Source organism: Mytilus edulis, chromosome 10, assembly GCF_963676685.1.
Source record: "Mytilus edulis chromosome 10, xbMytEdul2.2, whole genome shotgun sequence".
Lineage (NCBI taxonomy): Eukaryota > Metazoa > Mollusca > Bivalvia > Mytilida > Mytilidae > Mytilus > Mytilus edulis.
In genome coordinates this window covers 36,245,918-36,273,025 of record NC_092353.1, presented here as the reverse complement: position 1 = coordinate 36,273,025, position 27,108 = coordinate 36,245,918, and the positions used below count along the sequence as shown (strand labels likewise).

General features: G+C 30.3%; 1 protein-coding gene across 1 annotated transcript in view; it reads left to right on the top strand.

Annotated features, from left to right (window-relative positions):
• LOC139491040 (uncharacterized) overlaps window positions 1-24,741 on the top strand; it is a 55,457-nt gene extending 30,716 nt beyond the window's left edge. The window contains exons 5-7 of the mRNA XM_071278309.1: window positions 7,839-8,051; window positions 15,769-15,942; window positions 18,568-24,741. Of these exons, the coding sequence (XP_071134410.1) occupies window positions 7,839-8,051; window positions 15,769-15,942; window positions 18,568-18,708 (528 nt within the window). The 3' untranslated portion in view covers window positions 18,709-24,741. The remainder of the gene's footprint in view (window positions 1-7,838; window positions 8,052-15,768; window positions 15,943-18,567) is intronic.
• The last annotated feature ends 2,367 nt before the right edge of the window (window positions 24,742-27,108 follow it).

Genomic DNA, 27,108 nt, shown 5'->3' with positions numbered 1-27,108 from the left:
TGAACTTATTTGCTTCAATGTACTTCTGCAACAGTTTGTCATCTCAACTCCTCTGAAACCACACAACAGAATTTCATGAAATTTTGTAGATAATAAGAACATACTGTGTAGATGTGCATATTGACAGGAAATTATTAGTCATTATTTTTTCTTATACAATTTTTTTTTCTTACACTTATTTAATTTCTCAAATGACAATGTGGGGACGTGGGGTATGTGAGCGTGCTCACTAAGGTTCTTTAATTATTAATGAAATGTAGTCAAGAGAAATTCAGAAAAAGAATATGACTTTCTTCACTTGTGCAAGTTGGAAAAATAATCTGAATGGGAGATAACTCTTAACTCAAAAATTATTTACCATTTATTCCAGTAAATAACAATTAATTATATAAGTACAATTGTAATATCTAACCAGCTGTACTCTGCTATCTTTTCAATCTCATTACATGAATAATTCATAAATGAAAAATATGTTTAGTTGAAAAAATGAGAATTTAATATGTATATATCTTACATTAGGAATCCCATTTCTTGTTTCTATCAATCTGTATCTTCCTTTGTATTTGTTTTTGGGCTGATTTTTGTCCTTTTGACATTTTTATTTTGTCCTGGTGGTGAGTTTTACTTCAACATTGATTTCAGAAGCCCCTCATTGTCTTCTTCCCCTTTTTTGCACTCAATATAAATTATTAAGAATGGCAAATTATTAAATTTTGATACACCAAACATCACCATGGTATATTGTAATTGTGAAATTTTTAAGCAAACAGAGAGGACAGAAAGTTGTGTTTTTGACCCCTATATCAATACAAGTTATGCAATTGTTGAAGCTTGGCAATCAAATCCTATAGTCATGATATCAGAACTAAATATTAGACATCTTTCATTAATTGAAGCCTAATTCTATTTGGATTGGCAGAACTTTCAGGTCTCTTACCAGTTTGTTTATTATACATAATTCACTTATTAAGAATTGTATTGATTCTACTTATCACAGCGGTAAGAGGTTTCCCCGTATAATCAAACAAACGTCAGCATAGTTATTGCGAGAACATGATCGTCAATATCCAATTTATCATTGTCAGAAAAGAGCTTTTTATTTAAACTTTTAGGAACAAAGATACGTTTTTTATCATGTTTATAGTAGAATTCCTGATGATTATTGCAGCAAATCAGAAAATATAAATTTCAGCATGCAATTCATTCATTCTTTTTGTTGAGTACATCCTTTAAATCTTTTCCTGAATTGGAATTTATGAAATCGTTAATTTCTTTGATAACTATTAAGGAAGTCAATTACCAAAATGCACTTGAATAGTAACATTAAGACAGAGTCATTCACTGTCATCTAGTGATTAATTTTGTATTGAAAGTCTTCCATTTATTGGAAAATGTTTAAATTTTTTGTCAAAAATTAAGCTTTAAATTGTGAATGCTAATTTAATAGAGCTTAAAGAATGTGTTAGAGCTTATATAGATATAAGAATATGTGGAATGAGTGCTAAATGGGACAACTCTCCATATCCATGTTTGTGACTGTTTCATTCTTTTCTTACCTTACAATTAATATTGCATAGAAACACACCAATGGGTAACTGAAAATTAGTTGAAACTCATCAGATTAGTACAAGCTTGAACAAAAACATCTAACAAAAAAATGAAAGAAGAAGAAGTTATAAATTGAGTGCACTAACAGTTATTGAATGATGAAAGATACTTCAAAGCCCTAGCTTCAACTAAATAGAAACCATGTTTTCTCAGACTAAAATATCAATCAGTATACCTCCATTGAATTTAGTTAAAGGTAACTTATATAGCCTATATAAGAACTCTTAAAGAAGCATATTCAAGCCCAAATAATTAGTATAGATAGAAAGTTACTAAGGATCATAATTGATATAACTTGGTTATCAATAAATGTTTAGTTATGTGTTAAATTTTTTAAGTCAAGTTATGGCTTTATAAATAAGGCTGTGAAATCCTGTTTGCAATAAGGTCTCTACAGGTACAGCCAAAGGTTCAACCCAAATCTGAGCATCAAATAGATATATGAATTAAGTTACCTATTTCATGTTTTCAAGTCTGGTAAAATGGCTATCTGATTTGACATATACGGAATTTCAATATTCAGGACATTTCAGCTCAGTATTATATACAAATGTATGTCACGTCACGTTTTCAATATGTCATGGCAACTCCAAAATTATTTAGCAAAAACATAACTGATTATTTGAGGCATTAATTGATAAATTCAAGTGACCTTATATCATGTTGAAGGCATATCCAAATAAAACTTACAAATGGGAAAAAAAGTAGATTTTTTTTTTTTACAGTACATATTACTAACATTAGATGATAATTTAAATTTAATGGAAAATCTCAGTTGAAATTGCTTCAACTTTGGCACAATCCTTCAATTATCAATTATTTTGATTACTGAAAATGATAAAGTATAAGCAATGTAATCTTCCTAAGATAGATTAATGATCATCTGAGGTAATTAATATAATCATAACATTAGAAAACTATCCAAAAGGCTAAAAATTGTAAATGCTGGTCAGAAGTACAGAAATTACTGACTAAAAATTATAAATGCTGGTCAGAATTGCAGAAATACTGACCAAAAATTATAAATGCTGGGCAGAAATTAAGAAATACTTGTTATAAGTCAGCGCATTTGTTTTCCATTTTGTTCTAATACCATCTATCATTACAAACATAAGAATCGTGTTGTATTAACACCTTTTCTTACTTTAATCAATGTACATAGTTGTGGTATTAAACACTTGGCAACAGAATAAATTACTAACATCAATTTTATACAGATGTGGCAGAAAATATTACACAATTATATGTGAGACTGTTTATTTTGATCCAATCTCAAAATAGTGTACACTTATATTCAAAGTTATTGTAATGGGTGTTGTATTGTATCAAAGTGTAACGTCAGGAATGTTAACTGAAGTAGTCTGGATCTAGTTAAAAGACTACTTGTTTTTAGTCAGGTTCTAGTGTAATACTAATATAAGTAACTACTGGGATCACATTTATATTTTACTGAGATATTTAAACTCATAATTGTATTGCTTTGATCATGTTTATACAGATCCAGAATTTTATAAAGTGGGGCATAATCTACAATTCTAATGCTGTTTTGTTATAATCCCCTGCCATAGTGGAGGGAATACAAGTTTTATCCTTGTCTGTAGGACACGTCTGTACATCCAAGAGTTAGTTTCCATTTTCTAACTTTAGTTTGCCGAAACAAAATGTTATGAAGCTAATATACGCAATGCTTATTACCACAAAACACAGATCAAGTTTCAATTTTATAAACCGGATTTTTGTGACAAAAATGTCGGTTATTGATTTGGAGATGTACAGGCGGGCAGCGGGGTGGGCAGTCCACAACCAAATGTTGTCCGTGCCTTTACTCATGAACCGTTCAACCAAAGCTTTAAAATTTTAATATGTTGTTACTGACAACAAAATGAAGGTCAAGTTAAATAATGACGATTTTGACTTTTACAGTTCAGGAGTTATGGTTCTTAAAAGATTGAAAAATGGCGTTTCCAGTCGTGTCCTTGCATTCACGCATGAACTGTTCAACCAAAGCTTCCCAAATTTTAATATGTTGTTACTGATGACAAAATGGAGGTCAAGTTCAATAATGACGATTTTGACTTTTACCGTTCAGGAGTTATATATATGGTTCTTGAAAGATCAAAAATGGTGTTTCCATTCATGTTGTTGCATTTACTCATGAACCATTCAACCTAAGCTTTTTCAATTTTAATATGTTGATACTGATGACAAAATGGAGGTCAAATTTGATATTGACGATTTTCACTTTCACGGTTCATTAGTTATGGTTCTTGTGATATTGCCAGGACACAAATAAATGTTAATAAATCTGGTTTGCCGTCGTTGTGACAGCCTCTTGCTTGAATTAAAATCCTTAATACAGGAAACATTCATACTGTCTAGAATGGTATATTTTTTAATGTATTGTTCAAATCCTTCTTAGAGATAATCCTAGGAGATTTGATAACATGACATGATGACTGTTAATGGGCATATAGAATGTTTATTTGTATACGAAATCATATATATATAAAACACCCACGCCACAACAAGTTGGAGATCTTTTTTTATTGAAAATGTGATATAAATAATTATTGTGGTTTGCAGTATGTCTGGCGTCATTACAAAGCCCGACATAAGTCTACTTTGTTATTATTTGATTTGTCGCCATAGTAATGATAATAGCAGTTGATCAGTGTTATATTATTTCAAAGTATCTACACTTGCAGAGTAAAGATCATTGCAATGTTTGGTAATTCTTATAAATAATTCTCAAACAAATACCACAATAGTTTGGTATAAGCTGCCAATCGTTTCACACACATGTTTATTCATCAATGAAACTGGTAGAATTCTTGCCAACATTCAAAGACAATGTAAAAATGCATCTAAAACAATGATGGATTTTTAGCAAATATGTTCTAACAGCGAAATCAATTCACCTGTGAAACTTAACATTTGGCCAAGTTTTCCTTCAGTTTTACGTCATTTATTATTCCTGGAGTTGTCTCCCTTTTCCCTTTTTTTTGTGCTTGAGTTTTATTTATTGGACAAAGGAGTTGGTTTTTAAAGTGTCAATATTGGTCTTATAAATTAATGTCCTTGCATATATGTATTAATTAAAATTCAGTAATGGTGAAATAAACATTTGATGACAATATATTTTAAATTATAACGACAAGTACAAATTCAACAAGTTATGATGCATTAGAACACTTATGATTTCATTCATGACATCATTATTGTGCACTAAAATAATCATATGGGAAATTATCATTTTGAAAACCTCTTTGGTAAAAGACGATGGGGTATTTAACCATACATATTATACCTGTTATTTCTTGTTAAAACCCTTGAAAAACAGGAATTGATTGAAAATAATTGAAAAATAGAAAAATAACTTAGTTTGAGTTTGTTAAACTAACCAAACTAAAGTAGAGTTCAATTGGTTGAGTTTTAAATAATTCCTTGTTTTTACATGTTTTATGAGAATTGAATGAAACCTGATTAGAATCAACCATGAAAGGCCATTCCCTGTTAGCCTCCTAGTTTTTTTCTCTTCAGAATTAATTGTTTCTAGTTGCTTAATGAGGGCGCTGTGGAAACATTGTGTGAGTTATCTTGCATTTCCTCTTTTATGCATTATAGGATATGCTAGAATAATTATATTAAGTCATAAATTAGATAATATTAATGTTTTGGTATTAAGAATTTAAAAGTTATTGATGCAAAAGACCTTTCGTAACCAACATTTTACAGGGAACACAAAGTCTTTTGGGAAATACATGTATGATAACAGCATTATATCCGAAATGTGACTTAATAAAATGTATTATTCTTTAGAATTAATGGCTTCCATTGTTTGATTAGGAGGGGATATGTTTTATAGCCTTGCCAGAAATATTACAGTTTAAAAAAGAAAATTGATGATTATATTATATCTTTACTCTGATCAAAATCATTTGATTTATTGCTCATGTTGAATATGAAAAAGAATTATGCATTGAGGAGAAAATTCAATTAACTACAAAATGTGCTGTAGCTCTGTTATAACATCAGAGGGGTTATCATTTGTTGATATGTGTGAGGGGAAATAATGGATAGGGAAGTTGAGAATTTTATTTAGAAATTATTGAGAAATAATTTTATCTATTTTTTATTTGACACAAAAACATATAGATTTGAAACATATCAAAGGTTTCTTTTTTTTCTAGAATTGCAGGTATTTGTAGTTGGTTGTTTTGGTGACATTTTTGTCTTGCCTGCAATGAAAGTTGGATCATGCCAATAAAGTATAGCAATAAGGCAGCATAAACTATTTGTATTATCTTAAAGATTTATATTTTTGAGAGTTGAAGGCCATATGTGTAGATATACGTTTTATTTCACAAAGTTAATTGACTGTCATAGATAGAACTTTTGGCTTCATTTTCATGGCTCATACCATTTATTCCATTAGGAACATATACTGTTATATTTATTTCAGTGGTAATAATATTCCAGAATATTTATTCCATTTGGAACTGATATTATGAAGAACTTCTATTTCGATCGTGACAGAACTACACTATAAGTCTGCATTACAAAAGAGGGATGAAAGATACCAAAGGGACAGTCAAACTCATAAATCTAAAACAAACACATAAAACATAACTATAAAGAATAAACAACACGAACCCCACCAAAAAACTAGGGTGGATCTCAGGTTGCAATCTTAGAAATAAGGAGTTATTATTAATACTTAGACTACAAGTAATATCATAATTACAGCATTATACCCAAACAACAACAGAGAACAACTTCATGTTATTTAAGTGTGGTCTAATTTTAAACAAATCAGCAAAGGAGTAATTTCGGTAAGGGCCATATTTGGCCTCGATTATAAAATTCTATGTAACAAGATGAAAAATGTTCTTAGTTGTCTTTAAGACATGTGAGAAAGTTAAATAAAACTATTTTTTTTAAAGTTTTATTCTAAAGCATTGATTTTTACATCCAAAATAGGTCAAGATCAGAGATTTTGGCAAAATTTGTAAAAATCAGCCAGATTTTAACCAAATTTAGGTCCAGGAAACATGAAGCGCAGGCTTCGACAAACTTCATAATCAAGGTAGACATGTAAAATGTCTTAACAAACATTATTTTAAAAGATCTAATATTGTCAATGTATGCCCTCTATGTTTTCTGTCCAATAATCGATGGAAATTTACTTATTTTCATTGACTTTTTCATAGAAAATCAAAATAAGTGCTATTAGTGACGTCATAAGTAAAAAGCAGGAACGTAAATTTTCAACAAAAGGGCTTATTTCCTACCTAGTCATTATATTACCTTTGATTCATTGTGATATTGGTTAATAAATCCTAATTTGAAATTTAAGCTAACAAAAGGGGCCATTTTAGGACCTTACCGAACCTACTCCTTTAAAAAAAAAAGATAAATTTGCACACTATAGAAATGAATCTCATAAAGAATTGTGCAGCAGACACACTTACTGGGTAGAACAATTAAGTCCTCATGTTTACATGGCAGACAGAAGCGCAATGTCATTATTATATTTTTGTTTCTAAGTCAATTATCACAACATGAATGCCTCCTACAAAGATCACTTATTACTGAGCTCCAAGCATAATATTTATGGTACAAAACGATGTGTCTTGATCATTAGAAGGCTGCTAGTAAATTGTAAAAGGAAAACATACAGTAGTGCAAATTCTGTAAAAGTTCAAAAGACCAGAGACTTGTTGATGGCTATTGTAATTAAATTTATTAAGGTTCTCATTTCTTTGAAATGTCTGTACTGCTTTATCGAATCTTTTGGTGTTTTCAAGATTAATTGCAACTGAAAAAAATCTCATCAAAATCAATTAAAATCTAGGTTATTCAAGTCCAATTCTCTCTTTAAGGCTCCATTAAATCAATTTCTAGGTGTAGGAGCTTACTCAAATGACATAAGTCATTTATGTTCTCATGCTAAGATTTCCATTAGGGAAAAAAGCAGTTTAATGCTCAGAGATCTTAAATTGATGATAATATGATAATGAATCTCACTGTCAAAAATCATATTAATGATAAATGAACATGCGTCATGTGACTAAAATAAAAAAGACAAAAAGAGAAGGTACAGCAAGATCTAAATAAAAAAATAGAATCAGAGTACATTTAGTACATAAATATTCCATATGATCAAATTTTCATGCTTTTCAAGGGCATGATAACATATATAATATATATTTTAATTCATCTATTTTCAGCTCCAGATGAAGATGGCAGTTATACAACAAGAAATTCAAGATCTGAAGGGTCAGCTGGATAGTGATGGTCGTCAGAGGCATTTCTCCAAAGACCAAAAAATAGTCAAGAAAATAGAGAACTTAAAAGAACATTTTAGGGAACTTTTGGTTGAATGTCGACAGAGAAAGGCTGCTGAGAGTGAAAATGCTATGATTCTAACTGAAGATGATAATGTAAGCATTAATCTGTTAAGGGGACAGCTGACGCATGCCTTCCGGGTTCGGGACTTCCCTGCTGTATTGAAGACCCATTGGTGGACTCAGCTGTTTTCTGCTCTTTGGGGTGTTGTTGTCTCTTTGACACATTCACCATTTCTATTTTCAATTTTATTCCTGTTTGTTATATTTGTGCAATCCTTCCACAGTGAGAGAATGATTATAAGGTTAATTATTCATTTGTCTGTATAAAGATAATACAAGGAGATATGGTATATCATTACCACAGAGATAATTATCCATAAAACTCAAAGACTGACAGCCATAAAGAGGTAAACAACTACAGGTTACTGTATGGGCTTATACACTGAGTAATCCATGCAGTATAATAAGCTATAAACAGCTTAGAACTTTAACAATGATAATATTGCTAGATCCTGAAATCGTGATCTAAAACATGGACAATCACAGAGTTTTGGTAAAGGTCGGACCTGACTTTCCTTAACTTTGAATGTTATAGACCTTGACATCATTTTTATATTTTTTTAAAGACTTGTAAATTAACTTCTATAGATGTTTTTTTGGTAGGGCTGCCATTTGATTGTGTTTACCCAAAGTTTCCTTCTATTCACAATTATGTTCTTTAATTTGACCATAAAAAAAGAAAAAATCAAAGTTGAAGATAAAAAACTTCTATATTGAATCAAATTTACTGAAAGATATAGTGTGGCATTAAAAGGTTGTTGTTTTGCTCAATAACATCTGAGTTCTATGAATAAAAAACATCATAAAAACAAATACTGTGACCTTTTGTTATCCGTGTTTTTGATTGACATAACTGAATTAAACGATTTATTGATAGTGACAGGCGCCTGTTCAGTAGCTACACTAGTTGAATTAACTGATTGCATGGATATTCTGAAAAAGTTCAATAGTTGCACTTAATAAATAATTGGTTTTATCATTGAACGTTTGCCTTAACATCATTTAGTTCAGCATGCATCACTAGTGGCTGTAGAAATATTGCTGTTCCACTCATTTTGTCTCCTGGGATCTTTCTATGGGGTTTTATTTGTCTAATTGTGAAATAGTGATAGAAAGTCAATAATTTGAGAGCAAACAAGGTTTTGTTATTTTTATACAAATATTTGTAAAAAGTGTAAATTGCTTTTCCGTTGTTTACTAGTAGAGGTATAATGAAATAAGGAAACCAAGTCTTTTAGAAAGTTAACATGTTAATGGATTAAACTCACAGCAATAAAGGATTTCTAAAAGTGTTTAGTAAATTTTGCAATATATTTGAAAGAGAAACACTCACTACCCTTTGCTTAAGAAATTAACTTTTTTTGTAACGTAACACATTTATGACATTTCAGTATAAGGTAGCATGATTCTTGATATAAGATATGAATTGGCTGTTCATATGACGGAATTTGTTTATTGAATACAGTAAGGACTACAATTGAGTTCATAATTTATTTCACACTGGGTTTTGCAGGTATTGTGTGATAATCATAAGTTTTCTTTAAGATTGTGGTTAATTGTTGTTCGTTCATTTGTATTTGTTAATTTTTGGTTGTGATGTTATCTTTCTTTCTTTCTTCAACTTTTGATTATTGATTGTCCCATGGTACCTCTGCACCTATTATATTTTCTTTTTTAAATGCAGAATGTTTTGGATTCTGTTGGTTGTGCATCTGTTATTTGTTTAAATGTTGTGAGAAAAAGTTGTTTACCATTGTAAACATTTTCATTAATTATTACATTTATATAAATGTGTTAACAAGAAAAACTGTGTTGCATCTGCCCATTTATGAAGGGATTGATTAAACAGCTGTAACAAAAGGTCAGACACAAGCATAAAAGGTCAAGCGCATGCATGAATTTTTTTTCTAAAAATAATTGAAAATTTTACCCTGCTTTAATAAATCAGAAGATGTGGTATGAATACCAATGAGACAACTCTCTGTCCAAGTCATAATGTTAAAAAAAAATAACACTTATTTGTTAAAGTTATATAAGTACATCATTTAATACTGAGTCTAGCATGGCTCACATTGAACAGCAAGCTATTTTTTATTTTTAAATTGGTGCAGGGTAACTTATAGTTGTTATAATTTCTGTGTCATTTGATCTCTTGTGGAGAATTGTCTCATTGGAAATCATACCACATCTTTTTTATATATGATTTTAAGGCCCAATAATGACTTAAATAAAAATCAATTTAAACAGGAAAATTCACTGTCTAATCTATATAAAAACAAGAATGTGTCCATAGTTTCAAGTTGATTGGACTTCAAGATCATCAAAAACTACCTTGACCAAAAACTTTAACCTGAAGCGGGACAGACGGACTAACAGACGCACAGACCAAAAAATATAATGCCCCTCTACTGTCATAGGTCAGGGGCATAAAAACAAGAAAGGAGTAACACATATGAACAACATATTTCAAAGTATTTTGTGCAAGCTTATGTGATTCCTGAATTAAACTCTTGGACATACACTATTTATGTCCTCCACAACTTATGTCTCTACAGCTATAGGGTTCTGAAAACAATTACTGATATCTTTTTACACTAATGAATGAATATAAAGGAATGGTCAATGTTACTGAAAACAAATCTGTTGTTTCTTATTGTGACAACATGATTGACATTTGTAGGTTTATTTCAATACTCAAGAGGACGTTCAAATATCAAGATAATTGTTCTTGTAGACATTTTTTTTCCCTTTATTTTCTCTAATACTCAAAGGTCTTGCAAAATAGTTTATTTTTACATCAACTTTTTTTTGTCATTTGTTTATGGATTAAGGAACAGTTAATTAACTAATAAGCCATTTAGACTTTAGGAAAAATTTCTTATTAAAAAAAAAAAATAAAAATAAAAAGCAACATGAACATAGAAAACCTTCTCCCCAAATTTTGTCATCTGCCCTGTAAGTTATATAATGGGTCAAAGATGACAATTCAAAATATTTTGCCATCTTACAAATATGTTATCTGTCTATGAGACAGCAACCCAGTGACAAAAATTACTAAAGGACAGCAAGTGCCCAAAATACAGTCTTCAATAATAGACAGGTGTCTTCACAAAATTTCAAGCACTTAAAATCATTCTGAATTTTTTTCCAAATTATAAAAAGAAATGGAATATATAATACAAGATTCCTGGCTTGAAGGCACGAATCAAATTTTACATTTATCAAGTTAGTTTAGTGGTTGGAAAAATGCCTGCTTACTTAAATTATAGCTTGGAAACAATACAACAAAATTAAAGCTTTAGTTACAAATCTGATTGAAAAAGACGGGTAGGAATTTTCAATATAGATTTAAAGAAAAGAATTCAGATATCAAAATGAAACAAAAATAAAGATATTGTTTTAAAGTTTTCATTAATCATGTTAATCATTAATTCCAGAAAAGATACTATTACTGTAGGTGATGCTCTTCTTTTGGCATTTTAACTTTCAGCATCAAGCAATTACTAGATGAGGTTTTATTCTTGAAAAGAATACTTGAATATTTTGCCAAAGGAATCAGTTTTTGGGGAAGACGGCTTCAAGCCGTCAATCCCCAATGGGTTTGACCAGAGTGACATTCCCTCACATCATTCATTTTGTTTTTATAGTGTGGAAAACCCCCCAACAAATCTTACTGAGAATGATGAGATGGGGAGACACAAATGAATAAATTGACTTTGAACACTTTTTTACACATTTCCCTTCTGTTTCTCTCGAAATTATCGTATATTGAGCTCTCCTTTACACTATTTACGTTTCTTTTACAATCCGGAAAAATCAGTATGACGAGATATTCTAAATATATCCAACCTACATTATATTTTATAGTGACGTCATTGTTGGAATGCCACACTACGCATAAGCAGGGATATCCTTTACTGGTTATTTAAATCATTCTCAAAGATTGTGCACTTATTAAAAAATAGTATTTGTTAAATTTAAACATAATGATGTTTGCTGTAGATGATTCAAACATCAACACGCAATACTTTAATTTGTATGTCAACAACTTTCAAAGTAAACAGGAAGTTCGAGGGGCTACATGAGATCGGGGAGAGAAACGATCTTTTCCATTTTTTTCTGTAAAACTCTGTTTTGAGAATCTTCCTCCAATTCAGGAGCACCTCAATTTATGAGCTAATTATCCACTAAAATAAACACTTAAAATGTGACATTTAGTATATGATAAGTAGTCTTCCATTAAAACAAAATTTTGTGTACAAACATAATCATTGTAATAGTTACAACAAAAATTACAAATGTTGCATTTTGTAGTTTAAATTTTACCTATTTATTCATGAAATTTTACAAATATTTCAAAATTAGGATTTGGAAATGTTCCGGACCATATGAGTATTTGGACCATACGCGTATGGTCATGACCGTATGCGTATACTCATATGGTCCGACCATATGAGTATAATACTCGTTTGGTTATTAACGGGCCGGACCATATGAGTATTTGGACCATATAGGTATATGTATTTTTTCAAATTACATTATAAACGTTTCAATAATACAAAAACTTTATCTAAAAAAACAGTGATGGTTTAAAACATGACAATTTTTTTTAATTTTATAATCCAAAAAACTACGTAAAAAAAGTATTGATGCCATAGTTAGTTTTCATCGCTAGTTACATTCGTGCATATAGGTTTGGATGACATTCACTTCCACACGGTATCATAGCTTTTTTGCATTTGCAAGAAATTTATGCACGATCTTTTTCATTTACACATTTTGTTTGCGAGTGAAAAACAAGCCTTTTTTGCAGCTGCGTTCAGTGATACCAAGGTCTTTGGCAATTCTGATGTCTACGGTGTTTTTAAGAAGCTCTAGATCTCAAATATCGTAAAATGACTGCAATACACCATCTTCACAACACAACTTAAATAAACTAAAAGTATGCTACTTTCCAGTGACTTCTTATGTAACAGTTCATTAAGAATTTTTTGGAATTTAATTTTTTAGTCGACATATTGCCAATTACTCGTAATAACTAATCGGTAATGACCATCGGTATAAAATGTGTTTACTTTAAATTTGACAATTAAGTAAAATTAACTATGTGAAACTTCTTATTTTTATTTAGCTTATCTTTTTATTATAATATAATGATAGAATTACCTATATGATAGCGTATTTTGAATGAACGGTCATACCATATGAAGAGTTTAGAAGTATTAAAAGTAAACTGTAACAGAGTGTTAATTACCCCGACCATACGCGTATGGTCCGACCATACGCGTATGGTCGGACCATATGAGTATATACCCATATGGTCATGACCATACGCGTATGGTCTAAATACTCATATGGTCCGGAACATAAACAAGCTTCACACAGTTTACATCAATCATATTGTTATTTTTATTAGTACCTGTATTCCTGTGATGAGAGATGTAACTGGGAACTTTATCAATGGAAATTTAAAACTGAATAGATTTTTCAGTCCTAACTTTCTTAAGAAAAAAATTAAAAATCTTAATAGTACTGTCACAAAAAATGGAAAATGGTCCTAGCCTGCAGTTCAGTCGTACACTATTAAGATTTCAAAAATAATTGTAGTTGTTGTTAAATGACAGAATTCAACTAGTTGAATTTTAGATAATTAACTATCAACTTTAATTGAATGTTTAGATTTAAAAGATGCAGATCTCTTCCATTGGTCTAAATTGAATCCTAAACTAAAGAAACGAAATTACATTAAACAACACCCAATAGTGTCAACCTTCCACATGTTCTAGCTGTTCTTTTTTTTCATTCTTTATATGAAGACTATCAAAAGATACCCCCCCCCCCCCCCAAAAAAAAAAAAATGAAATAGAAACAAGGGCCGTCTTTCCCCTCAGAGCTATTCAGCTCTTTGATTATTTTATTTAAATAGAAAGAAAGGTTACTAAGCACAGATTAAAAGAACAAATGAATGCGTTATAACTTGTAATACTGTAAATTCCATCCCTGACCCCCAAAACAAATTCCCTAAATCAATGAATAAGAAGTTCAAAGTTATTTCTGTTACAAGAATAAGGGGATTTCAGGCTTTAGGGAATTGTGAGAATTTGATACTGGTGGGAAATAGGGAAAAAACACAGAAAATTAGCAGCCCATTTTCACCCCCTCCCCTCTTTTTCATGAACCACTGATAAAATATCCGAACCAAATTTAGTTAGTGCAAAAGAAGTAATTGTAAAAATTCTTTGTGTCTAAAGATGGTTAACTAAATGTTGACTGCAAATGACAAGCACAATGACACACCCACACAATAATTCAGCAACAAAGATAAAACTGTAAGTGACTTGGACTTACTGTCTACCATATATAGGACATTGATAGTGTATTTACTTGACATAAAAATGATACCAGATAGAGGCTAATTAAGGGATAGGAAAAATATGGGGCTCTGTTGCATTGAATTATTATGTGGTTATTTTAAAATTTCTGTAGGCTAATTATTATTCTTGTGGGCTAATTTTCGACTAAAGAGAAGAAAAATAGTCTGATATTTAAAAATGGTATGTGTACAAATGTGGTAGAAGAGTATACCAGATTGTATCAAAGTAAAACAATACTGCATCAAAGTGTAATTCTCTGTGTAGATAATAACATAACAAAAGTAACCAGAACAGAAAAGTTATTATAAGACTAATATATGTATGGTCAAATAGTTTAATGAGAATTTATTCCAAGTCCTCACAACCTGACATATGATAGGTTTTCAAAAAGATCATATGATAAAGTCGATCATGAATAGAAAATTCCTAAGTAGACATCACACCTTTAAGGTTTTAATCAGTCACCATTTATTGCTTTAAGTTATATGGTAAATACAATATGACTGCTCAAATATGATGATTGCAGTATAAGGATAATTACAAATTGTCAACTGAGACATAACAGATGTATTATCTTTCTTGAAGGACTTAAATGACATTGATAAGATGGAGAATAAAAACATATTGAGTTTAATAAATAAAATAAGTAAAATAATACACAATAAGGAAGGTGTTGGAAGGGTATAAAACATACACATTGGTCTTAGACTGGTAATTTTGCAAAAGGAAGAGTTATTGCATATTTGTTCAGTCTGTACAGTTTCACATTTTTCTTAGGAACTAATATTCCACTCAGAGCTTCTTGAAATTTTGTATTCAGAACAAACATCAATATATAATTATATCGAGGAAATCATAAAGGACCAATTATTAATAACTCACAGCACATCTTGTCTGTTTACTTGTGCCACTAAAGTTGAAATTATCAGGTCAAGTAACTGGTCAGCTTTGAACATGTCTGTTGGTCAGTCCATCCTGTCTCTCGAAACGAAAACATTTTTCAAAGTTTTCTTGGCTTCTATAAAAAAAAAGGAGTGATTTAAGATTTGGTCAGCAGCTTCAGAATGTTGAGTTACATAGCAAGTAATTGCAATTTTAACATCTGTCATATATCCAATCCACTTCCTGTTTGATGGTAGTGTGAAATTTTTATACAAGGACATTTTTTGTCAAAGTTTTCTTGGCAATAATCAAAGGGAATGATGAGTTATGCTCCAGTACACATATGGTACCCCCAATCAATTGCATGCAGAGTTGCAGGTCCAGACCTAATATTGGTCTTGTTTGATTTTATGTTTAACATTTTCATCTTTTATTTGACAGGATATTGATGATTATATAGAAAAAGTTAAACATTTTCATTTCTTTTTTGACAGGATATTGATGATGACAGAGAAGATGGTGAAGTTAAGCGACCATTCCGTAGGAGAACATTATCCATAAGTTCTCGTGTTTCACGTCTGTCTACTGCCTCAGTTTCATCCACAGCACGTCCTTTAGCAGCTACAACACCTACCACACCAATAGATTTCCCAGATGACATTTCTCAGGTAAAGTTGAATTTGAAGTCATATTAATTTTGTTCTTCATTACTGCAAAAGGTATCAGGGTAAGATTTTGGTGAGACGACAGGTGATTTGATTTAGTAAAAGAGATTTTAAGGTGGTACCAAACACCTTGACTAAAATTGATTTGGCTCGTTTATAATTTCTGTAAAATTCGCACACAAAAAATTGTTTTTGACAAAAATATAAAAAAAATCATAAAAATTTACCACACACTTTATTTCATTGGATATACAGCAGTTTGACAAACACTTATTTTGATCATTGAGAAGCTTTTAATATTTTCTTAAAAAAAGGACATGATTAAAACATTTAGCTGATTTTTCAGGGTTATTTCCTTGTAGTGTTATGTGCCACCTTAACATCAAATTTTGTATCTGTTTTGCAGTGGATTTTGTGATAGAACTTTGATTTTTGAAAATGGCATATGCACAAAAAAAAATTTGTTTTTAGGAATACTTTTATATGTTGTAAATATTTTTGTAAATATTTTATTCATATGAAGTTAAATTAAATGTAGGTGATGATTAAATGAATAGATGAATTAGGATTATGTTCACAAATGGTCAATATTGGTAGTTAAGGAATTAATTGTCATAAACAGCTGATTCAAAATTTTAATAAATTTGCATAGTTTTTATACAATTGCTATTTTTTTTATAGGGTTGTATATTGGTATCATGTTGTCGTCATCATCATCGTCAGTAGATATTTGGTTTCTGGACAATTACTTTACTTTTAGTGTATGGATCTCTATGAAATTTAAGCAAAAGGTTCAATACCATAAAAGAAAGGTTGGGATTGATTTCAGGGGTGATGGTCCCAACCATACAGAATAAGAAGCCAAAAAGGGGCCTAAAACAAACATTTTTTCAAGTTTCAGGACAATATCTTGTGTCTTAATATTTTGATTACCAAAAATTGTACCACAATGTTCAATACCACAAGTTAAAGGTTGGAATTCATTTTAAGTGTATTTGCCCAAACCATTCAGGCCAAATAGAGTCTAATTAATAAACAATAATTTTTCAGACAAAACTTGTCTTTTCTCTTAAGAAAATTTCTTCAAATGTAATTTATTTTGGAAAAGGGTGGGTACATTTACAGTCTTTATTGTTAATTCTTTATATATAGTCTTGCGCAACAGCACAGTGTATTGCACAAAAGCAAGAAATCTTCAAATGAATATAATTTCAAATCATTATAAAGAATTTCAAGTTCTTTGACTATATTTATTCTGTGTCAGAAATCTATAGTGTGTCAAATATTTTTAATTACAATCCAAATTCAGACCTGTATCAAGCTTGAATAGTGTATCCCAAACTGATAAAGGTAACCCTTTGCCATTGTATTCAACTGTGCTTTGCAAAGCAGTTTATTATTACTTTTTAAAATGAAATTTGCTATGTCCACCAACCTACAGGCTTTATGTTAGAATATATATATTTCCCAAATTACATATATCTATATACGGTCTTAGGTTGTCACCAATGTTTACTAGATAAACCATTGACTTTTGAAAAGCATAAAAAAATGCAAATCTTGCAAACAAATTAAACAGAAACATCATCATACTTTTGAAAGTATTAACTCAGTCGAAAAAAAATTAACAGAAAAAATATGTTCATTTTTATGCTTTTATTACATTTATCGATCTTACAGTTTTATCTTTGTACGCTGTACGTATGTATGTGTCGTCCGTACATCTTGAAATTGATTTCCATTCTCTAACTTGAGTTTGCCTCAACCAAATGTTATAAAAATTATACACATTGCTTATTACCACAGCACACAGATCAAGTATGCATTTTGGTGGTGTCACTTTAACTACTCTAGAGTAATTGCTCCTTTATAAATGGAAAAATTACAAAAGATTTTGTTTTCCTTCCATTAATGATTAATTAAATTTGCCTCAACAAAATGTTAGGAAACTTATACATATATATATATATAATGCTTATTACCACAAAACACAGATAAATTTAGAATTTTGGTGGGGTCACTTTAGTTTTTCTAGAGTTATGTCCCTTTATAAATTGAAAAATTGCTAATTTTTTAGTTTCCATTCTCTAACTTTAGTTTGCATCAACCAAATGTTATAAAACTTGTACACAATGCTTATTACCACATACAGATTGTGATTGAATTTTGGTAGTGTTGCTTTAACAGTTCAAGAGTTATGCACCCTTATAAATGGAAAATAATTCAAAATTTTTAGTTCTGTAACTTGAGTTTGCCCCAAACAAACATTATGAAACCCATACACAAGACTTATTACCATAAAACTCAGATCAATTACAAATTTTGGAAGGGTCCCTTTATAATGTTGTATGCAAGTGGGGCATCATTTATGTTCATGGGGACACATTCTCCATCTATTTCTTTTAATTTGCATATATTAGATGGTAATGGAATTTTTATATGATAACATATATATCTATATTTTTCTTAGATGAATTAATGTACACCAGGCCCTTTGTAACACTCAGTTACTCTGATTCAAACAAATATCGGGTAATACACAGGACAGAATTTTAACTAACTATTGATGAAATAATTAAAATGCATCAGAATTATTTTTAATTGATGATTAAAATATTTTTTTTCCAGGATTCTTTTAGAACTGATGGTACATCCCACATCAATCGTCCTATGTACAGACGACAGCAGTCATCAGAGATGAGAGATCAAATGCAAATACTAGAATATGCATCGTCCCCACTTGCAGAAAGAAGATTTAGAACATTTTAGGCTTATTTTATTTATATGCATCCTGCCTGTTTACTGAGTGTAGATTCAGAACATTATAGGCAAAGTCTGTGAGTTTGTATCCCAACAGTTTTTTAAAAGGATGATCAGGATGTTTTAGGCTGAATTATATCATTTTCATTTGTTGTATTCAGCTCTTTTTCTGAAAGAACTTTCTGAAAATTCTTATGGTAAAATTATAATATGTATACTGTTATCATCCCTCCATGTTCACAAAAAAAATTGTCAAAAAATTTTAGAATGAATTTTCTAGTCATTTTAGGCTAAATCATAATATCTGCATTCCACGTGTTCTGTTAGCATCTTCATGTTTTTATAAAAGAATTTTCAAACATTTAGGCTAAATCTTAATATATATATACCTTCTACCAGTTTTATGAATGAATTTTCAAACATTTCGGCTAAATCATAATATATGTCTTTACTGGTTTTATAAAAGAATTTTCAAACATTTCAGCTAAATCATAATATATGCCTTCTATCGGTTTTATGAATGAATTTTCAGGCCACTTAATGAAAGAAGACTCAGAACATGTTATGCAATATAATCACTACAAGAAGATACTGTTGTTGTTTTTGGTTTTTTTTTAGCAAGTATGCCTTCTGTCAGCTTTCATGAAAAGATGCAGATCAATTAGGTTTAGATATACAGCATGTTGGACAGAAGAGCAATCATTTTTCAGTTTTTTGGTTTTTTTTTATGCTTGAAATAGAATAAAATGCAGTTTTTGCAAAAATTAAAGTTAAAAAGAATTTCTTTAAGTTTACAAAATAATATTTACTTGCAGGCAAAAAAAGTATGTCAAAATATTTACCAATTCTATGATGAGTTTTGAAGATATGAACAGTTGGTTTATAAATTACATATTCAGAAGATTTCTTTTGTGGTTCAGTATATATTTCCATATTCAATTTGTATCTTTATTGAAATGGAAATTGAATATTTTTTTTGTTTGAAAATCAAAAGAGAAAATGGTGTTGAAACAAATCTTTATAATTAAACACAAAATTGATGATGGTATTAAGATTTAATTGTAATGCAGATTTCCATTAATTTCCAGGATTAAATTCAACTCTTTCATGAAATTTTCATCAACAATCCTGATTATTTTTGCTTGCAAGATTAAAATCTATAGTAAAGATAATTGTTTTTCTGTTTTTGATGACAAGTGGAATTGTATTTCATTCTAATCTACAAGCATCAAGTAAAAGAGGTATTGTTCTTTTTGATTTATATAGTAGTTCAATTTTTTTACAAAGAAAAAGCAATTTTAAACAATATTCAAAATTTCATAATAGGAAACTCACCCAACCTGCTTTGAAAAAATTTGTTCAATTAAAGAAAATGATAAAGTGACAAGAACAAGTAATAAATAACATTGGTGTTACTGTAGCTTAGACTAAAATCTATAGGATGAACTTCTGTAAACTACACAATACAATTTCCCATAGGAACTCTTTTACGACTAAAACTGTGCCACTTATATTATGAATTTACATAAAAAATCACATCCTAGAATGGAGTGTTCATATTTTCAAAGGTCAAAATATAGGCCTTGTGGCACATTTCAACATGTATATGTCTGGAATTTCTAAGATATTAAACTTATAATAAAATTCTATACTACCCTTCTTCTTCCTCGACTTCAATTCGGCAGTTTTTCATGTGCATAAGCTTGTAAAATTCCTAAGTTGTGTCGTTATAAGATGATAAAAATTATATCTGAGAACCAGAAGGTTAATAAAATAAAATATCTATGATTACTTTATATCTCCACAAAAGAGGCATGGCTTGTAAAAGAGCTGTATTTACAGTGTAATCTAGTACTTAGAAGTTCCTATCTTCCTCCTTGTGTTCCCTTATGCAATGAACATATTACCAATGGTCAAAATGGAATTCTTGGACATTAAGCATGCATCAATCAATAAAAAAAATGGACAACTGATAAAGATTTGATTTTAAATTCTTATTTTTGTGTAGCTAAACTAAATGATGTTGCGAAAACATTAAAGTTTTAATTATTTGATGTTTGGATAATATATTATATATACATGTACAAATAGGATGAATTAGATTGTGATTAGCTGTAAATCGTATGTTGAAACAGTATGTTATTTTTTATTCATTATGTCATATTATTGGGTCAAGTGCAATAGAATAAACATTCAGGGCCAAATATTTGTATTTATATTCATTGTGTTGCTGTCAAAACATTGTTAGGAAAGGGAGACAACTGCAGAACCTTGTAATACTTTTAAATGGATTTGTCTCCCTTTAATTATATTAGTCTCACCACTGCAACTATGAATGTATGTGACATTTGTATTTTCTAAATTTGAATTTTGAATGAACAATTTTTTTTTTTTTGTAGTTTTCCAAATTTTTGTAATAATTGTCATATCACAAGCGAGCATGTCTGTGTCATATCACAAGCAAGTGTGTCTGTGTCATATCACAAGCAAGCGTGTCTGTGTAAAGTCAAAAACAAGTGTGTTTGTGTCAAATCACAAGCAGGGATGTCTGTGTCAAGTCAGGAAAAGGTGTGTCATGTCAATTCTGAAGTCTCATCAGTTCATGTATTTAGTCATATTTCAATGATGGTTTGTCTCAGTCTGTAGAAATTTTAGTGTGGAATTTAGATCTTTGATATTCTATGTAATGTTTTTCCACATATGTTTTTTTTTATACGACCGCAAATTTTTTTGGACGTATATTGGTATCAAGTTGGCATTGTCATCGCCCTCTAACTTTAGTAAAAGTAAATAGAAATCTATGAGATTTTAACATAAGGTTTATGACCACAAAAGGATTGTTGGGTGCTATTTTGGGAGTTTTTGTCCTAACAGTCAAGGAATAAGGGTCCAAAAAGGTCCCAAATAAGCATTTTTCTTGCTTTTTGCACAATAACTTTAGTATAAGTAAATAGAAATGTATGAAATTTTAACACAATGTGGTTTATGACCACAAAAGGAAAGTTTGGATTGATTTTGGGAGTTTTGGTCCCAATGAATTAGGGGCCAAAAGGGTCCAAAATTAAACTTTGTTTGATTTCATAAAAAAATGAATTATTGGGGTTCTTTGATATGCTAAATCTAACCGTGTATTCAGATTCTTAATTGGACCTGTTTTCAAATTGGTCAACATTAAGGTTCAAAGGGTCCAAAATTAAAATTAGCTTCATTTTAACAAAAATTAAATTCTTGAGGTTCTTTGATATGCTGAATCTAAACATGTACTTAGATTTTTGATAATGGGCCCAGTTTTCAAATTGGTCCAATTTGCGGTCCAAAATTATTATATTAAGTGTTGTGCAATAGCAAGGAATTTTCAATTACACAGTATTCTGCAATAGCAAGAAATTTTCAATTGCACAGTATTCCGCAATAGCAAGAAATCTTCAATTGCACAGTATTGTGCAATAGCAAGAAATCTTTAATTGCACAGTATTGCGCCATAGCAAGAAATATCTAATTGCACAATACTGGGCAATAGCAAGAAATTTTCAATTGCAAAGTTTTGCGCAATAGCAAGAAATATTCAATTGCACAGTATTGTCCCGTTTTCAAATTGGTCTACATTAAGGTCCAAATGGTCAAAAAATTAATATATGGGATTCTTCAATATGCTAAATCTACCCATGTATTTAGATTTTTAATATTTGGGCCCGGTTATCAAATTGGTCCACATTAAGGTCTAAAGGGTCTAAAATTGAACATTATTTGATTTCATCAAAAATTGAATTCTTGGGGTTCTATGATATGCTGAATCTAACCATGTATTTAGATGTTGGATATTGGACCATCATAGGTAAATGTCCAATTTAACATTTTTAAGTTTCTAAGTTTAAGTTCTTAGACCACATTCATTCTGTGTCAGAAACCTATGTTGTGTCAACTATTTAATCGCAATCCAAATTCAGAGCTGTATCATGCTTGAATGTTGTGTCCATACTTGCCCCAACTGTTAAGGGTTCCACCTCTGCAGTCCTATAAAGCTGTGCCCTGCGGAGCATCTGGTTTATCTTGGGGACTTAGAGCTTGCAATGTTTCAAAGACACATGTCTATGTTGTTTCCTAGATGTATTTTCATTTTGTGTGAGAATGACAAAAACTCCATATTTCTAGAACTTTTATTCTTATAACAAACAAGAACTCACCTGTGATAATGCAGGTTCATTACTGAATTAAAGTATTTGTATGTGTAAGCCTTATTTTAGACTGGATTTTCAGTATTGGTATTGTTACCTTATAAAGTCATGCTGTTTATAAGATACAAAATTTTCTCTGCTTTCAAACTCTTTCTGTTTGAACTGTTGACCTGAAACTAATCAATTATTAGTAATATTAATTATTTTGAAAACAAAATGGCCTGGAATGGAGTATTTTTTAACTTACAGCATTGTCCTATAAAAGTTTATAAAGTTGAATTCTTTGATTCTTTAAGTCATGCTGGCTAACAAATTGGAAACTACCTATACACCTTATTTTAAGTCTATATTTTAAGTACGCGTATTGTCATCTTATAAAGCCATACTGATTAAAATATTACAATAGGAAACAATGTGACAATGATTTAGTAGTGTCAACCCTTTGATTATGACCCGTGTAAATAGCAAATCTTAAATACACTGGTGGTGCGCCTGTCAGATGCGGAACATACAGATAAGGTAATAGGTAACATGTGAAAAACACTATTGGTATCAGAATCAGATTCAACCTGGAACTTGTTAATTATTGGCAATATTAATTATGTTCAAAACAAAAAGGTCGAGAGTGGTGTAATTTTTAATCAACACCATTGTCCTATATTAGCTTTATATAAAGTTGAATTCTTTGATTTGTCGTTTTTACTGCATGAATGCTAACAAATTGGACCTCATTTAAAAGTATTATAGATTTAACTTTCATTTCGATCCACTTTCATTTTCTTTGTTGTTTAAAAAGCATTGCATCATAACAAGGCACAATACCCAGTTACTTGCTCAAGGCTGAAGTATGAATAGTGCAAATCTGTGATTATTGCAAATTCAAAAACTAATGTTTTTGTCACAAATATGTGATTAATATATAAATATATAGATAGAGGGAGCTTGAACTGAAAATTTAAATGGTTCTAATGACTAAGTTTAAATAGATCTCATGTAATTTTTTTCAAATGAAATAAACCATGTTTAAGGAATATTTTCAGCCAGAAATCTTTTTTGGTATGTCTTTGTGATACAAGTGTTCATATTCAATATACAAGATAGTATCTTCTGCCATTTCTTTCCATTTTACTAGATTTTGATAGTGTATATAATTTTAGTTATATTGTTTAGAATGTGCAATCTGGACACTTTGATATTTTTGTCATAATAAGACATCAATAATCATTTCAGGTATCCTTTTTCTGGTATTTTCAACATTGATTTTCTTCAGAAATGAATGTCCTTCAGGAATGAGCAACATGTGAAATTTGTTTGCAATGTGTTTGATATCGAAAAAAGGAGATATTCTGGTACAGACATAAATGATAAAGAATGTCAGTATCTTATCTTCTACAATTTATATTGTGTTACAAGGAATATTTTGCAACCTTCTATGCTATTACTGGTACTAATGTATGTTTATATATTATTCTTAGTTATTAAAGGGAAAACTTTCTTAGCATAACACGTTTAGAGCACTGCAGATTTTGTTCACACTAGCCATGTTTTTTTCTGTCCTATTAAAATGGATCACTTTAGTGCATATTTCAACAAAGTATTTCATATGGGTTGAATAAGACAAGCTTTACATAACATGGCAAAAGGGAATTAACTCTATTTGAATGTTAATCTATATTAACGTTATATATTATGTAAGATATATTTAAAAGTTTATGATCTTTTGATCTTCATCAGTCTATGCCTTTATTGTTTTATTTTGTAACATATGTGCAATATACAGTAGTGAGTGGTTTAATTGTTGATGTTTACATAATGTTTTACAAGTTGTTTTTGTGAAATAGTTGGATTAAAATAATTCCCCTTCATAGTTTAATATTGTTTGTGATAATATCTTATACTTATTTGCATAGATACAGAGTATGTGTTTAACTAATGGTATATAGGTTAATATACAATGAGACAATCACAGTTTACCAGTACAAAAGTTCACCTAACATTTACTCACCTGGTTTCAGCCTATATAGTTGAGTGATAAATTTTATCAAAATAAGCTACAAAAATGAGTGATACATTATTGACTTGCATGACAATAATTTGAGCTCATTTGAATGTATCCAGCTACTCTTGCTTGACTTCAGTTGGAGATTGTTTGCGCATGTGCTCAACATGTATCTAGAATCCTAAAATAATGAGGTCTAAATTGTTAGCCTGCATGAGGACAAAAATGACAAACAAACAATTCAACTTTGTATAATATTAATATCGAAAAATGGTGTTGATTAAAAGTGACACCATTCCAGGCCCTTTTGTTTTCCACCTAGTTAATATTACAATAATTTAAAAGATCTAGGAAGAATCCGATACCAATATCAAAGTAAATGTCACCTCAAGTTTCCGGTTTAATATGAGCAATTCCTTGAACAGTTTCCAAGCCTGTCCAGGACAAGTCTTACTACTAGAAAAATGACCTTCCCCAAAACAATAATTACAATGCAATAAAACATGTAAAACATAAGATCATACACTTATCTGATTTACTCATCCTCAGAATAAAAATAAAATGCAAAAATTAATACAATAGTTATAAATCAAAGGTACCAGGCTTATAATTTATTATGCCAGACAACTGTTTTGTCTCCTCAAGACTCATCAGTGATGCTCAGATCACAAACGTTAGAAAGCCAACCATCAAACAAGTAAAAAAGAAGAGCACTGAGACCCAAAATACAAACAAAAATGGTGATAAATACGCCGAAGGTAATCTGTGCTTGGGATAAGAAAATCGTAAGTTTTTATACGCCCGTCAAAATTTTGACGGGACGTATTATGGTATACAAATGTCCGGTGTCCGTCCATCTGTCCGTCCGTCTGTCTGTCCGGCGTAAACATGTCGCACCGTAACTTGAGAACGACTTATCCAAATTTCATGAAACTTAACATAGTTGTTTCTTATGATGGTCAAATGATCTGTATACTTTTTGGTGAAAATAAGATTAAAACTTTTTGAGTTACGGCACTTTGTAACTAAAACAGGGGTGTGTTTTTTTCACATGTCGCACCGTAACTAAAAAACGATTCTTAATTATGGCTTAAAACTTTAAACACTTGTTAGTTATATTAATCTTAATATCTGTATACTTTTTGGTGATGATTCAAAATTTCATTTTTGAGTTGTTGAGTATTTTGTAAAAAAGGGGGAGGTTTTTTTTACATGTCGCATCATATCTCAAAAACCTTTTATGATTATTGCTTAAAACTTTACACATGTCTTTGTTATATTAATCTGAAGATCTGTATCCTTTTTGGTGATGATTCAAAATTTCATTTTTGAGTTATTGAGTATTTTGTAAAAAAGGGGGAGGTTTTTTTTACATGTTGTGCCGTATCTCAAAAACCATTTATGATTATTGCTTAAAACTTTACACACTTCTTTGTTATATTAATCTAAAGATCTGTATACTTTTTGGTGATGATTCAAAATTTCATTTTTGAGTTATTGAGTATTTTGTAAAAAAGGGGGAGGTTTTTTTTACATGTCGCATCATATCTCAAAAACCATTTATGATTATTGCTTAAAACTTTACACATGTCTTTGTTATATTAATCTGAAGATCTGTATACTTTTTGGTGATGATTCAAAATTTCATTTTTGAGTTATTGAGTATTTTGTAAAAAAGGGGGAGGTGTTTTTTTACATGTTGTGCCGTATCTCAAAAACCATTTATGATTATTGCTTAAAACTTTACACACTTCTTTGTTATATTAATCTAAAGATCTGTATACTTTTTGGGGATGATTCAAAATTTTATTTTATTGAAATTTAGTTTTTTGTAAAAAAAAAACAGGGTTGGGGATTTCACATGTCCCCGCCGTGTCTCAAAAACAATATATGGTTATTGCTTAAAACTTTCTCAGAAACTATTTATGATTATTGCATAAAACTTCCACACAAGACGTCGGGCGTATCATGCGCTCATGGCGCAGCTGTTTATTAGAATAATTTATACTTATGCAAACAGTAAATTTATAAAAATGACCATATAATTGATATTTATGTGAACACCAAAGTGCGGACTACTTGGCTAGTGATACCCTCGGGAATGTAACGTCCACCAGTTGTGGCATCGACCTAGTAGTGTAAATAGTTATCAAAGGCTTACAATTTGTTACGCCAGATGCGCGTTTCGTCTACATAAGACTCATCATGACGCTCAGATAAAAAAAAAAGTTAGAA